Raw genomic sequence first — 13,451 nt, forward strand, 5'->3', positions numbered from 1 at the left:
ACTCTTTTTTGTCAACAGTTATTTCAATGCTGCATGATCAGAAAACAAAATTACTTTGGAGCCTAGCAAATATGATTGAAATTTTTCTAAAGCAAAAACAATTGCTAAATGCTCCTTTTCTGTAGTAGTGTAATTGCACTACGCACAGTCCAATGTTCTTGAGGCATAGTATATGACGTGACTCTTCTTATCAACTTTCTGGCCTAGAACAGTCCCCACAGAATAATTGCTTGCATCACACATAATTCAAAGGTTAAATTCCAGTCAGGTGGTTGGATAATAGGCGCTATGGACAACATGTTTTTTAGCTTGTTAAAAGCCTCCTTGCAATCTTCTCCAAACTCGAAAGGTACGTCTTTTTGGAGCAACTTGGACATCGGTAGAGAAATCTTTGAGAAATCCTTAATAAACCTGCGGTAAAAACCTGCATGTCCAAGAAAACCTCGAATACCTTTAACGTTAGTGGGGTAGGGTAAATTTGTGATCAATCTCAATACCCTAGAGGAAACCACATGTCCTAACACAATGCCTTCGGTCACCATAAAATGACACTTTTCATAATTCAAAATTAGATTGGTTTCCATGTACCTTTTCAAAATCTTGGACAAGTGACTCCAACAATTGTCAAATGAATCCCCATAGACAGTTAAATCATCTATAAATACCTCAATACAGTTCTCAATAAACTTTGAAAAAATACTAAGCATGCACCTTTGAAACGTACCTGGAGCATTACAAAGTCCAAAAGGCATACGTCTGTAGGCAAATGTTCCAAAGAGACATGTAAAGGTTGTCTTATCCTGATCCTCCTGAGCAATGACTATCTGGTAATAACTCGAAAATCCATCAAGAAAACAAAAATAAGTTTTCGAAAGTCAATAACCATACACCAACCATTTTGCACTCTTGTCGGTACCTACTCATCATTTTGATTTCTTACCACAGTGATACCTGTTTTCTTTGGTACGACATGGATCGGACTCACCCATTTACTATCCGAAATATGATAGATTATGCCTTCATCTAAAAGTTTGAGAATCTCTTTCATTACCACTTCTTTTATTACCGGATTCTGTTTTCTTTGGAATTCTCTTACCGATTTGGCATCATCCTCTAAACAAATTATATGCATGCAGATGGAAGGGTTTATGCCTTTGATGTCCGCCAGTGTCCAGCCAATTGCGGTCTTATGTTCTCTGAGAATTGTGGTTAATCTCTCTTCTTACTCTTCAGTTAACCTCTTCGAGATGATCACAAGAAAAGTTTCACTGTCTCCCAAATAGATATACTTCAAATGATCTAGTAAATCTTTCAATTCCAATTTGGTTGCTTGCAAAACAGAGGTTAGAAATTTCTTGTGAGGGATTAATATTTCAGTTTCTAAATTTGGAACCACAGTTTGTGATTCCTCATCAGTTTCCGAAATTTCCCAAGCTTCAGCTATCTCTCCTTCTACCTCCAACTGTGCCTGCATGTGAAAACTGTCAATCTCATATGTCTCCTCAAAACATTCTTGCACAATTTAATCAACAATATCAATTGAACATATAGAGTGGTTTTCATTTGGGTATTTCATAGCATCAAAAATACTAAATTTCTCAATCTCCTCGTCGAATTCGATGGAAAGAGTACCCTCTTCCACATCAATCTTGGTTCTAACTGTTTTCATGAAAGGTCTCCCCAATAGAATAGGAGTTGAAATCGCAGTGGAGTCTTCTTCCATTTGCAATACGTAGAAATCCGCAGGAAATATAAATTCTTTAACCTGCACCAGAATATCCTCCACAAGGCCTTCAGGATAGGCATTAGATCGGTCAGTTAGTTGAATCACGACTCTATTTTCTTTTAAAGGACCCAAATTCAGAGCACAATATATTGAATAGGGCATGACATTAATGGATGCACCTAAATCTAGCATGGCACGCTCGATTTTCAGATTTCCAATAACACAAAGCATTGTAAACATACCTGGATCCTTGCATTTGTTTGGCAATGACTTCTTAATAACCGTGGACACACTTTCCCCCACGCTTACTTTTTCATCAATTTTCAACCTCCTCTTGTTAGTGCACAAATCCTTTAAAAATTTAGCATACCTTGGAATTTGTTTGAAAACATCTATAAGAGGAATGTTGATCTCCACCTTTCTAAAGGTTTCCAACACTTCTTTCTCGTAGTCCATTTTTTTGGATTTTTCCAACCTGGAAGTAAATGGAGGAAGAACCGCATTAGAAATAGTAGATGAGAAAGACTTAGAATTAACCTTTGGTTGTTTCTCAGATTCTCCTTCGATCTCTTCAGTTGTGCCATTTTCTTCAGTATCTTTTGTTGGTGAAATGTTCTTTTGGTCAATCTCCTTCCCATTCCTTAACACCATGGCACTTGCATTTTCTTTTTGATTAACCACCGTTTGAGACGGTAGTTTTCCAGAACTCTAAGCTTCTCACTTGCTTACTGATGTAGCGTTCTGAGTGATCTAGGTTCCTAGATTCTGAATGCTGGCCCTCGTTTCCTATTGAAATTTTTGATAATTTTTAGCTAAGGCCTTTACAATTTCATCTAGAGACATGCCCGAGTTGGATGCTTGTTATGGTGTGTGTTGTGTAAAGGCCCGTATTTTGTATTCGTATTTTTGCTGAATTATTAAAAATTTTCTAAAGAAATAATTATCTTGCCTCATTTATAAAATAAACATGTAAATAATTTTAACTTTAAAATAACAACGGAAGTCAACATTGTGTTTCCAACAACAACTTAAAATAATCCAACATAATAAAATTTAGTTTGAACGATAAAAGGTGCATAAACTAAAACATGAGGTCCTCGGGTTTACTATTGTTGCCCCAAAATAGCTCACTGGTCTCCACATGCAGTCTCGACATCACAAATACCTACAACAATCAAGTCTAGTGATTCTAAAGACTCAACATGTATATATCGTGAATAACAAGTAAATATATCATAAAATCACATGCAACGTAAAAAATATGGTATCGTAAAGCGCATGGTGAAAATCATATCATGAATAATTATAACTACGTGCATATCTGAAAATAATACGTAAAAACTTTTCTCAATAGAACTCTGTCATATCATATCATAATTTTCTGGTAGAGATAATATTTCTAAGCAAGTGGCCCATAACATAACGTGAGCGCCTGATCAGACTAAAGCACAATATATTGGGCGGTAGAGATCACCACAGCCCTTGGACTGGATATCCGTACCCATACATAATCGTAAACCAGTCATATGTCACCGGGTGGAGAGGTCATCGTTTGTGCCTACCGACTTCCAAACCCATAAACATAAGGTGGCAACAAGACATATCGCATATATCTAAAAAATAAATATTTTATATTTTTTTATGCGCGTAATATAATTATAACCTTATTTTTAACAGATGAGTTGGATTTTTCCCAGGATTTCTCCGACTTAATTCTAATATGCCACACATGCAATAAATCTTATCTTGACAAAAACTTGACAATCGAACCAAAAACGAGACGATTATGACCAACAACTTAATTTTTCAATCATGGCTTCGTACCAACTCGAACCAACATTAAACCGACGTTTAACCATGATTAAAATACCCCTAACATATTGAAAAATATTCATGATGATAGCTGTACACAAACATTGGTGAATGGAATCCAAAAACATAAAACACTCTTTCGAGAGTCATTTGGCACATTGCACCGTAAATTCTCGTACGACCTCTAAACTCAACCGAATCACGAACGGCCAAAAAAATTACTTTCCTAACTCATTAGGGTACTGTCCAGTCCAAGTCCATGGGCTAAAAAGCCAACCAAGAACTCAAACAAGCACCAAAACCGAAACTGATGTTGCTGTCAAAATACAACAGTAGCAGCTTGTGTGTTTGTGGTGTAAACTCTGAAATTTAATGACCATTGGCTTGAAACACTGACCAAAGACTCTTAACAATATCCTAAGGCATGGCATGGAGCATGGCTAAGCGATAAAAGCCATCCACAACCCAAGCAAACACCTAGGACAATCACAACATACCAGCCGAGAGCACCACTTGTTGTGTAGTGTGTTGTATTGAAATATTTTACTGTATTGTCTTGATCGACGATGGATCGATCTAGACATGATGGAGAGTTGTATGAACCATGGCTATGGGCTAGAAGCCAACTATAATACAAGCAACTCTCAAAAACCGAAACCATACTCATACAGAAAATCAGAATTTTAAAACAGATGGGAACTTGTCATGTTTATGGAAAAATCTGAAGGATCCGTGAACCAAGCCGGGAAAAACTAATTTGGTCACGTCCGAGACATGATAAGGAAGGGTTCTAACCATGGCTACAGTCCCTAGGACAGCCAAGATTCGAACACACTCCTTAACCAACCAAGAACAAAACAAACGTGGCTCAAATCTGTATCTTTGGAAAAAGTTGCTGTCATTTCTGTATTTGTGAGGTTATGGATGTAAACCAATGGACCAATAACACCATAACACACTCTAAACTATGCTTAGAAGCAGCCTTGAATGCCTGGAACCGAGCAACTCCCTGTAAGCAAAAAATACACTAAACCGTGAAGTGCAAGCCATTGGCCGAAAAGGCTGTACAGATTTTTTTTCAGGAACTTTGCTGTCAAATTTCGAGTTTGTTACGCCTTAAACGCATACAAATCTCGAGGATGAGATTAATGTTTTTAATGCTGTAACATATCCCAAAGTTTTTGTTTTGATGATACCAAAACTTGGCTTAAAAATGTACTAATGTTTTATATTGAGGCATGCAGGAAATTAAGAACAAAGTTAAGTTCGGAAGATCCGAAGTTGGTTCGGACGTTCCGAAAAGGTGCCAATCAGAAGCAAAGTAGAAGCTGTTCGGAAGCTGCGAGGAGCCAGTTCGGACGTTCCGAAGACGTGATCGGACGTTCCGAACACAAGCAATCAAATCACTTCAATGCGGAGACAAATTGATCTGACTGTTGATTGAGTAGATTTCGGACGCTACGAAGGACATGATCGGACGCTACGAAGTGTTGAAGATTTCAAATCTCCGGAAACGCGGGAATGTTCGGACGGTACGAACTTGAGTTCGGACCTTCCGAAGCTGTCATACACTGTCTGAAAGAACTGTTCGGAAGAAACGTAGTTTGATCGGTCCCTCCGAAGCATATGTTCGGATCCTACGAAGTCAAGAACGGACGATCCGAAGTCATCCCAGAATTACGCAAATTGATTTCAATCACATCGGACGTTCCGAAGCATAAACAGAAGATCCGAACCTTGGCGTCCAAGACTAGTATAAATAGGCCTTTGAGGATGCATTCAAAAATATCCCACTCCACTCTCTCTTGTCTCTTACAAAGCTTTCTATTATCTTTTGTGTGCGTTGATTAAAAGAGTTGTAATATCAAAAGAGTTGTAGAAAAAGAGTAATACTCTCGAGTGGATTGTAAAGTTCGTGGCTATCCTTGGAGCCCTCAAGGCCAAGTAGACGCATCGAGGCGTGGTTGTAAAAGCTAGCTTGGAGCTCCTAAAGCCAAGTCGATATAGTGATACCTCGATCCTCATCGAGAAGGGGAGACGTAGACGATTCTTCGTCGAACTTCCATAAACATCTCTATCCCTCTTTACTTTACGCATTTACTTTACTACGCATTTATTTTACGCACTTACTTTACGCATTCATTTTTTTATTTGTGATTGTCCCTCAAGTCTTCCGCTTGCAATTTTTGCAAACTCGTTTTAAAAAACGCTAAAGGGCCTAAAAGAACCTATTCACCCCCCCTTTAGGTTCTTCAAGTGGTATCAGAGCCAGTTTTTTCAAAATCTTTTAAATGGCCAATCTAGCAAGCGAGTATGCCCAAGGACAATCCACAAATCGTCCCCCTCTTTTCAATGGTACTAATTACGGATATTGGAAGAATAGAATATCTCTATACATCCAATCCGTCGATTACGACCTTTGGAAAATAACGGTGAAAGGTCCCTATATCCCCATGAAAACGGTGGATGATAAGGAAATTCCTAAGGGAATGGATGACTTCACCAAGGACGATATGAAACTTATCTCTCAAAATGCTAAAGCTATGAATATTCTTCATTGTTCCCTAGATATGAATGAATACAACCGAATCTCGGCTTGCACCTCCGCCAAAGAGATTTGGGACAAATTGGAGATTTGCCACGAGGGAACCAATCAAGTCAAAGAAACGAAGATAGACCTTCTCCAACTCAAGTACGAGACCTTTGAGATGGAACCCAAGGAGGATATCGACACCATGTTTCGGCGGCTCACCCAAATCATCAATGAGCTTGCCCAACTTGGTGAGAACTACCCAACTAAACAAGTGTGGAGGAGAGCCCTTCGAGCACTACCGGCGGAATGGGATGCAAAGCGCACGGCTATCATTGAATCCAACAAGGGAGATGCGGCATCCTACGACCTTGATCAACTTCATGGGACCCTAAAGACCCATGAACTTGAAGTATCTACCCGGAAGGAGACAAAGAAAGATGACGACAAAGTAAAGGCGAAAGGGATCGCCTTGACCAGTCAACTTCAAGATAGCGACGATGAAGAAATGGCACTCCTCACTAGAAAGTTCAAAAGATTCATGCGGAGTTCCAACTTCAACAAGAAGGACAAAAAGATTGAGAAGGAAGTGACCTGCTACAACTGTCAACAAAAAGGTCACTATGCAAACGAGTGTCCCTCCAAGAAGAAGGCCGGCAAAGACAAGAAGAAGGCCCTTCTAGCCACGTGGAGCGACAGCGACAACGAAGAGGAGTCTACCCTATGCTTCATGGCGAAGGAAGATCATCTGACCGACTCGGATGATGACGAGGTACCCTCTTACGATGAATTACTCTCCGCTTACACTAGTATGTACAATAAGGCTAAGTCACTTAGAAATGAGAATAAGCAACTTAAAACTGAACTAGAAGCTAGGATGCATGACAACACTAAGCTCAAGACAAACCTAAGAGACTTAGAGAAAGCCTTCAACAAGTTCAATGTGAGTAGTGGTAAACTAGAAAACCTCTTGAGCATGCAAAGGTGTAACTTCGACAAAGGAGGTCTAGGATATGAAAAGAAATCAGTCAACTTCGCTAGTCTTATCGCAAAGGCAAAACTAAGAACACCACCAACATGCACTTACTGTTGTAAGATAGGCCACATAAGACCTAAATGCAAGAAACTTAGACACCAACACAATAAGAATAGCTATTGGAAATGGATCCCCAAATCCCCAACTACTACTAACCTCAAAGGACCCAAAGAAATGGGTACCAACTATCAAATTGTATCTCAATCTTATAGGGTCAAAGGGGAGACAAGTCATCGAGCACTTGGTATCTTGACAGTGGATGCTCTCAACATATGACGGGAGAAAAGAAGCTGCTACAATCCATTCGACCAAAAGAAAAGGGATCGGTGACCTTTGGAGACAACAGCAAAGGGATCATAGAAGGCATCGGCTCAATAGGTATATCTAACTCCACTATCATTGATGATGTACTTCTTGTGAAAGGACTTAAACATAACCTCCTAAGCATTAGTCAATTGTGCGATAGGGGTTATGAAGTCAAATTCACACCACACGATTGCACTGTATCACTCACAACTGATAAAACCATTAGTTTCAAAGGTTATAGAAGTGAAAATGTTTACAAGGTCGATTTAAAGATTTCATCTTTTTCAAAAATAAAAAGCCTTGTAACATTAAATGTTGATGACAACATTCTTTGGCATAGACGACTTGGTCATGTTGGGATGAGCACCATAGAAAAACTTTTAAAACTTGACATAGTTTCCGGAATGCCAAAGCTGAATTTAAAATTAGATTCTTTTTGTGATGCTTGTCAACTTGGTAAACACACAAAGGAATCCTTCAAAAATAAAAATTTTGTATCCACTTCTATGCCCCTTGAGTTACTTCATCTAGATTTATGTGGTCCCTCGAGGACAACCAGTCTAGGAGGTAAATCCTATGCTTTTGTCATTGTGGATGATTTTTCACGTTTCACTTGGACATTGTTTTTAGCCCATAAAAGTGATGCCTTTGATCATTTCAAATTTTTTGTCAAAAAGGTTGAAAATGAGAAAAATCTTTTGATCAAACAAATCCGTAGTGACCACGGAACGGAATTTCAAAATGAAAATTTTTCAATTTTTTGTCAAAACAAAGGCATTGGTCACAACTTTTCTTGTCCTAGAACTCCTCAACAAAACGGTGTCGTTGAGAGGAAGAATAGGACCCTAGTAGAGATTGCAAGGACCATGCTATGTGAGCATTCTCTACCAAAATATTTTTGGGCTGAAGCAATGAGTTCGGCTTGTTACATCATCAATCGCGTATCAATAAGGCCAATTCTCAAGAAAACTCCATACGAACTATGGAGAGGGAGAAAGCCTAACATTTCTTACTTCCGCGCTTTTGGATCAAAATGCTTCATCCACAACAATGGTAAGGACAACCTGGGTAAGTTCGATGCTAAATCGGACAAAGGTATCTTTCTTGGTTACTCTACTTCTAGCAAAGCATATAGAGTCTTTAATAAACGCACTTTACTAGTTGAAGAATCTATTCATGTCATATTTGATGAAACTAACCCTTGCTTGCCTAGACCTGTTGTTTCTGATGATGATGATATAGATATCCTTGGCGAAAAGTTGGAGTCCACAAGCCTAGATGATGTTCCTAAAGATCAAGAGGACGCACCTCTTCCAAAGGAGTGGACTACGCACAAGGATCATCCCATGGACCTCATCATTGGTAGCCCATCGAAGGGAGTATCTACTCGCTCTTCTAATATGTGCAATTTTCTTGCTTTTCTTTCTCACATAGAGCCTAAGAACATAGAAGAAGCTTTACTTGATGATTCTTGGATTATTGCTATGCAAGATGAACTAAATGAATTTAGAAGGAATAAAGTTTGGAATCTTGTACCTAGACCCACTGATAGACCTGTCATAGGAACTAAATGGGTATTTAGGAACAAGTTAGATGAGCATGGTACAATCACTAGAAATAAAGCTAGGCTAGTAGCTAAAGGATATAGTCAAGAAGAGGGAATTGATTATGATGAGACTTATGCCCCTGTCGCTAGACTAGAATCCATTCGCATGCTACTTGCTTTTGCTTGCTCTAGAGACTTTAAATTGTTTCAAATGGATGTTAAAAGTGCTTTTCTAAATGGTGATTTGAAAGAAGAAGTGTATGTTGAGCAACCTATTGGTTTTGAAGATGTGCACTTATCTGATTATGTGTATAAACTTGATAAGGCTTTGTATGGTTTGAAACAAGCTCCTAGAGCTTGGTATGAGAAATTATCTACCTTTTTGCTGTCTAATGGTTTTTGTAGAGGTAAAGTTGATATTACCTTGTTTACCTTGACTAAAGACAATGATTTGCTGATAGTACAAATATATGTAGATGATATTATTTTTGGTGCTACTAATGAACACTTGTGTAGAGATTTTTCTAAGCTTATGCAGGATCACTTTGAGATGAGCATGATGGGCGAGCTCAACTACTTCCTTGGTCTCCAAATCAAGCAATGCAAGGATTGGTTTCTTTGTCAACCAATCAAATACTTCAAATCTCGGATTATGGTATTCTAAGAACTCATTTTTCGATTTAAAAGCTTACTGTGATGCCGACTTTGGAGGATATAAGGTGGATAGAAAGAGCACTAGTGGTACTTGCTTCTTTTTGGGAAATTGCTTGGTGTCTTGGTTTTCTAAAAAGCAAAACTGTGTTGCACTTTCAACGACCGAGGCCGAGTATATGGCTGCCGGTAGTTGTTGTGCACAAATTCTTTGGATGAAGTATCAATTACTCGACTATGGTGTTACTTTTTCAAAAATTCCAATCTTTTGTGATAATACAAGCACCATATGTCTAACAAAGAATCCAGTTCAACATTCTCGTACTAAACATATTGACATTCGACATCATTTTACTCGTGATCACATTGAGCAAAATGATGTTGAACTTCACTATGTTGACACCAAGAATCAAATTGCTGATATTTTTACAAAACCACTATATGAATCTACTTTTACTCGTTTGCGTGGTGAACTTGGCATGATTGAGTTGTAAACACTAGTCGAATACTCTCGTACATATTTGTTAAATTGAGGGGGAGTATTATTAATGTGAGCATTATAATGTCGGATAATACAAATTAATTGTATTTATCCATAATTATGGCTCAACATTCATTTATGTGCTAAATATTTTAAATTTTAGGTGTTCCTCATCTTGGCTACTTCGGAATCACCGTTCTTTTTCGGATGCTTCGTTTCACTTCGGATCCACCGAACGTGTTCGGATCGTCCGAACCTGACCATAGGTTCCAGAACCTCCGATTCACTCTTCGGACCATCCGAACACACATCGGATCGTCCGAACCTCCTTCCGATGTCATTAAATGTTCGCGCCTTCCCAATGCCTGCCTGTAGAACTTCGGATCCTCCGTTTACTCATCCTAGCCTCCGGTCTTGGATCGGAAAGTCCGAATGTGAATCGGATCGTTCGAAATTCCTGCCAGATAACCGTTCCGTTCAAATTCCGGACCTTCCGAACTCATGTTCGGACCGTCCGAACATGGCCTATAAATAGGCGTTCGGATCCTCTGATTTATTTGCTCATTCACTCCTCTCTTTCTTTCCCCACACAAAACACTCACTACTCACTATGCCTCCGCGCCGTAACGCAGCTGGCCGAAATGTTCGCCCTCGTCACGGTGCCTTTCACCATGATATTACCCAACCACCCAACCCTCGTCCTATCCCACCTGAATTCGAAACCCGTAACATTCTGCCTGGTCGTACCCTTCACACCGAATACCTCCGTGCGAATTCCTTTACGTTGATTACTCTTATTGAGTCTCAACGTTGGGGAAACTTCTTTCTACCTTCCGTACCCGATCTCATCTACCCCTCTCTCATACATCAGTTCTATGCGAACTTTTCCCTAGTTCTTGGTGGTGATGACACTCGTGTTGTTACCATTGTTCAGGGTCGGTTCATTTCTATTTCTACCGCCGACCTCTCCACTTGGTTCGATCTTCCTCGAGACGGACCAAGTGAGTTCTTTTCTCAGTCTTGGACTGAGAATGACCCTACTTTTGATCGAGTCACTGCCTTGACCACCATCTTCGGTCGTCCGCCTACTCCTGCCGATGACCGTCCTCATGCGAAGGACCTTCCTCCTCAGCTTCAGCTTGTTCTGAAGCTCATCACTTCTTCTATTGTTCCTCGCAGTGGAGACCTCTCCACTTGCAAGTATCTCGATCTGTACATTCTCTATTATTTAGTCTCCCAGCGTCCTTTTAACCTTCCCCGTTTTCTTATGTACGCCATGGAGTACGCGGCTTCTTCTACTCGCGTCTCTTTTCCGTTTGGCCGGTTCATTAACCGGATTCTAGCCCATCTGGGCATTGACTTTACAGATGAAGAATCCGTGTCTATTTCTCCCCGCGAGACTATCGACCATGATACTGTTGTTAAGATGGGACTCTCTTGGAATCCCGTCTTATCCTCTTGGGTCATCGACAAGGATCGCATCTTTGCGTCCTATCGTCCGACCGAACACTTTCATGTTCCCTTCGGTCTCCTTCCTCCTCACGTTCAGACGAGAGGATTTCCCGCTGGTCCCCCTACTACGGGTACCACTCCTACCCCTTCGTTTGATATTCCCTCTACATCCCATCAGCGTGTTCCCGACCCTATTAGCACTCCTTTGATGACCATGGATGACCTTCCTCATGGCTTCACTCCGCCTGCTCCCTCTGGACCCTACGATCGGATTTTCGAGTATCTCGAGCGATTGGAGACTCGTTTCGACACTCGTTTTTCTCTTTTAGAGTCTACCTTAGAGCGCCATCATACTGAGACTTCCTCGCGTCTTGATTCCATCGAGGCTGAGATGAGGAGCCATAGAGAGTCGCGGGATGCGGATTCTTAGCTTGTTTTTGTTATTTTTGTTTATTGTTTATTTTATCTTGATGTATCATTGTATAAAAGACTTATTTATTAGTGGATATTTTACCTGTTTATTTGTCTCTCTTTATGCTTATGTCTTTTTGATTATCGCAAAAAGGGGGAGAATTTATTTGGTTAAAATTGCTATTAAATGGTTAAATTCGCCTTAATTCAACCTCTTAGACTTGTTATTTGATTAAGGGGGAGTTATTTAATAACATTTAGATTATGTTGATTATTGTTTCTCAATTTTTAACCAAGTTTTGTGATCATCAAAAAGGGGGAGATTGTTACGCCTTAAACGCATACAAATCTCGAGGATGAGATTAATGTTTTTAATGCTGTAACATATCCCAAAGTTTTTGTTTTGATGATACCAAAACTTGGCTTAAAAATGTACTAATGTTTTATATTGAGGCATGCAGGAAATTAAGAACAAAGTTAAGTTCGGAAGATCCGAAGTTGGTTCGGACGTTCCGAAAAGGTGCCAATCAGAAGCAAAGTAGAAGCTGTTCGGAAGCTGCGAGGAGCCAGTTCGGACGTTCCGAAGACGTGATCGGACGTTCCGAACACAAGCAATCAAATCACTTCAATGCGGAGACAAATTGATCTGACTGTTGATTGAGTAGATTTCGGACGCTACGAAGGACATGATCGGACGCTACGAAGTGTTGAAGATTTCAAATCTCCGGAAACGCGGGAATGTTCGGACGGTACGAACTTGAGTTCGGACCTTCCGAAGCTGTCATACACTGTCTGAAAGAACTGTTCGGAAGAAACGTAGTTTGATCGGTCCCTCTGAAGCATATGTTCGGATCCTACGAAGTCAAGAACGGACGATCCGAAGTCATCCCAGAATTACGCAAATTGATTTCAATCACATCGGACGTTCCGAAGCATAAACAGAAGATCCGAACCTTGGCGTCCAAGACTAGTATAAATAGGCCTTTGAGGATGCATTCAAAAATATCCCACTCCACTCTCTCTTGTCTCTTACAAAGCTTTCTACTATCTTTTGTGTCCGTTGATTAAAAGAGTTGTAATATCAAAAGAGTTGTAGAAAAAGAGTAATACTCTCGAGTGGGTTGTAAAGTTCGTGGCTATCCTTGGAGCCCTCAAGGCCAAGTAGACGCATCGAGGCGTGGTTGTAAAAGCTAGCTTGGAGCTCCTAAAGCCAAGTCGATATAGTGATACCTCGATCCTCATCGAGAAGGGGAGACGTAGACGATTCTTCGTCGAACTTCCATAAACATCTCTATCCCTCTTTACTTTACGCATTTACTTTACTACGCATTTATTTTACGCACTTACTTTACGCATTCATTTTTTTATTTGTGATTGTCCCTCAAGTCTTCCGCTTGCAATTTTTGCAAACTCGTTTTAAAAAACGCTAAAGGGCCTAAAAGAACCTATTCACCCCCCCTTTAGGTTCTTCAGAGTTGTTGCCTAAATCATGAACATCTA

General features: G+C 39.9%; 1 protein-coding gene across 1 annotated transcript; it reads right to left on the reverse strand.

Moving 5' to 3' along the window:
• Positions 1–1,222: 1,222 nt before the first annotated feature.
• On the reverse strand, positions 1,223–2,377 carry LOC140811169 (uncharacterized). The gene is made up of 2 exons (XM_073169039.1): positions 1,633–2,377; positions 1,223–1,512 (listed from the first exon to the last, which is right to left on the reverse strand). Exons 1-2 carry the CDS (start codon positions 2,375–2,377, stop codon positions 1,223–1,225), a joined length of 1,035 nt encoding a protein of 344 aa, XP_073025140.1.
• Positions 2,378–13,451: the final 11,074 nt, after the last annotated feature.

This window comes from Primulina eburnea, chromosome 14, assembly GCF_022965805.1.
Source record: "Primulina eburnea isolate SZY01 chromosome 14, ASM2296580v1, whole genome shotgun sequence".
Taxonomy (NCBI): domain Eukaryota; kingdom Viridiplantae; phylum Streptophyta; class Magnoliopsida; order Lamiales; family Gesneriaceae; genus Primulina; species Primulina eburnea.

Excerpts from the sequence above, each read along its gene's own strand:
- LOC140811169 (XM_073169039.1), bottom strand. The coding sequence starts at position 2,377 with ATGGTGTTAAGGAATGGGAAGGAGATTGACCAAAAGAACATTTCACCA. Across the intron at positions 1,513-1,632 it reads CAAGATTGATGTGGAAGAGG|AATGTTTTGAGGAGACATAT; the intron begins GTACTCTTTCCA and ends AAATTGTGCAAG.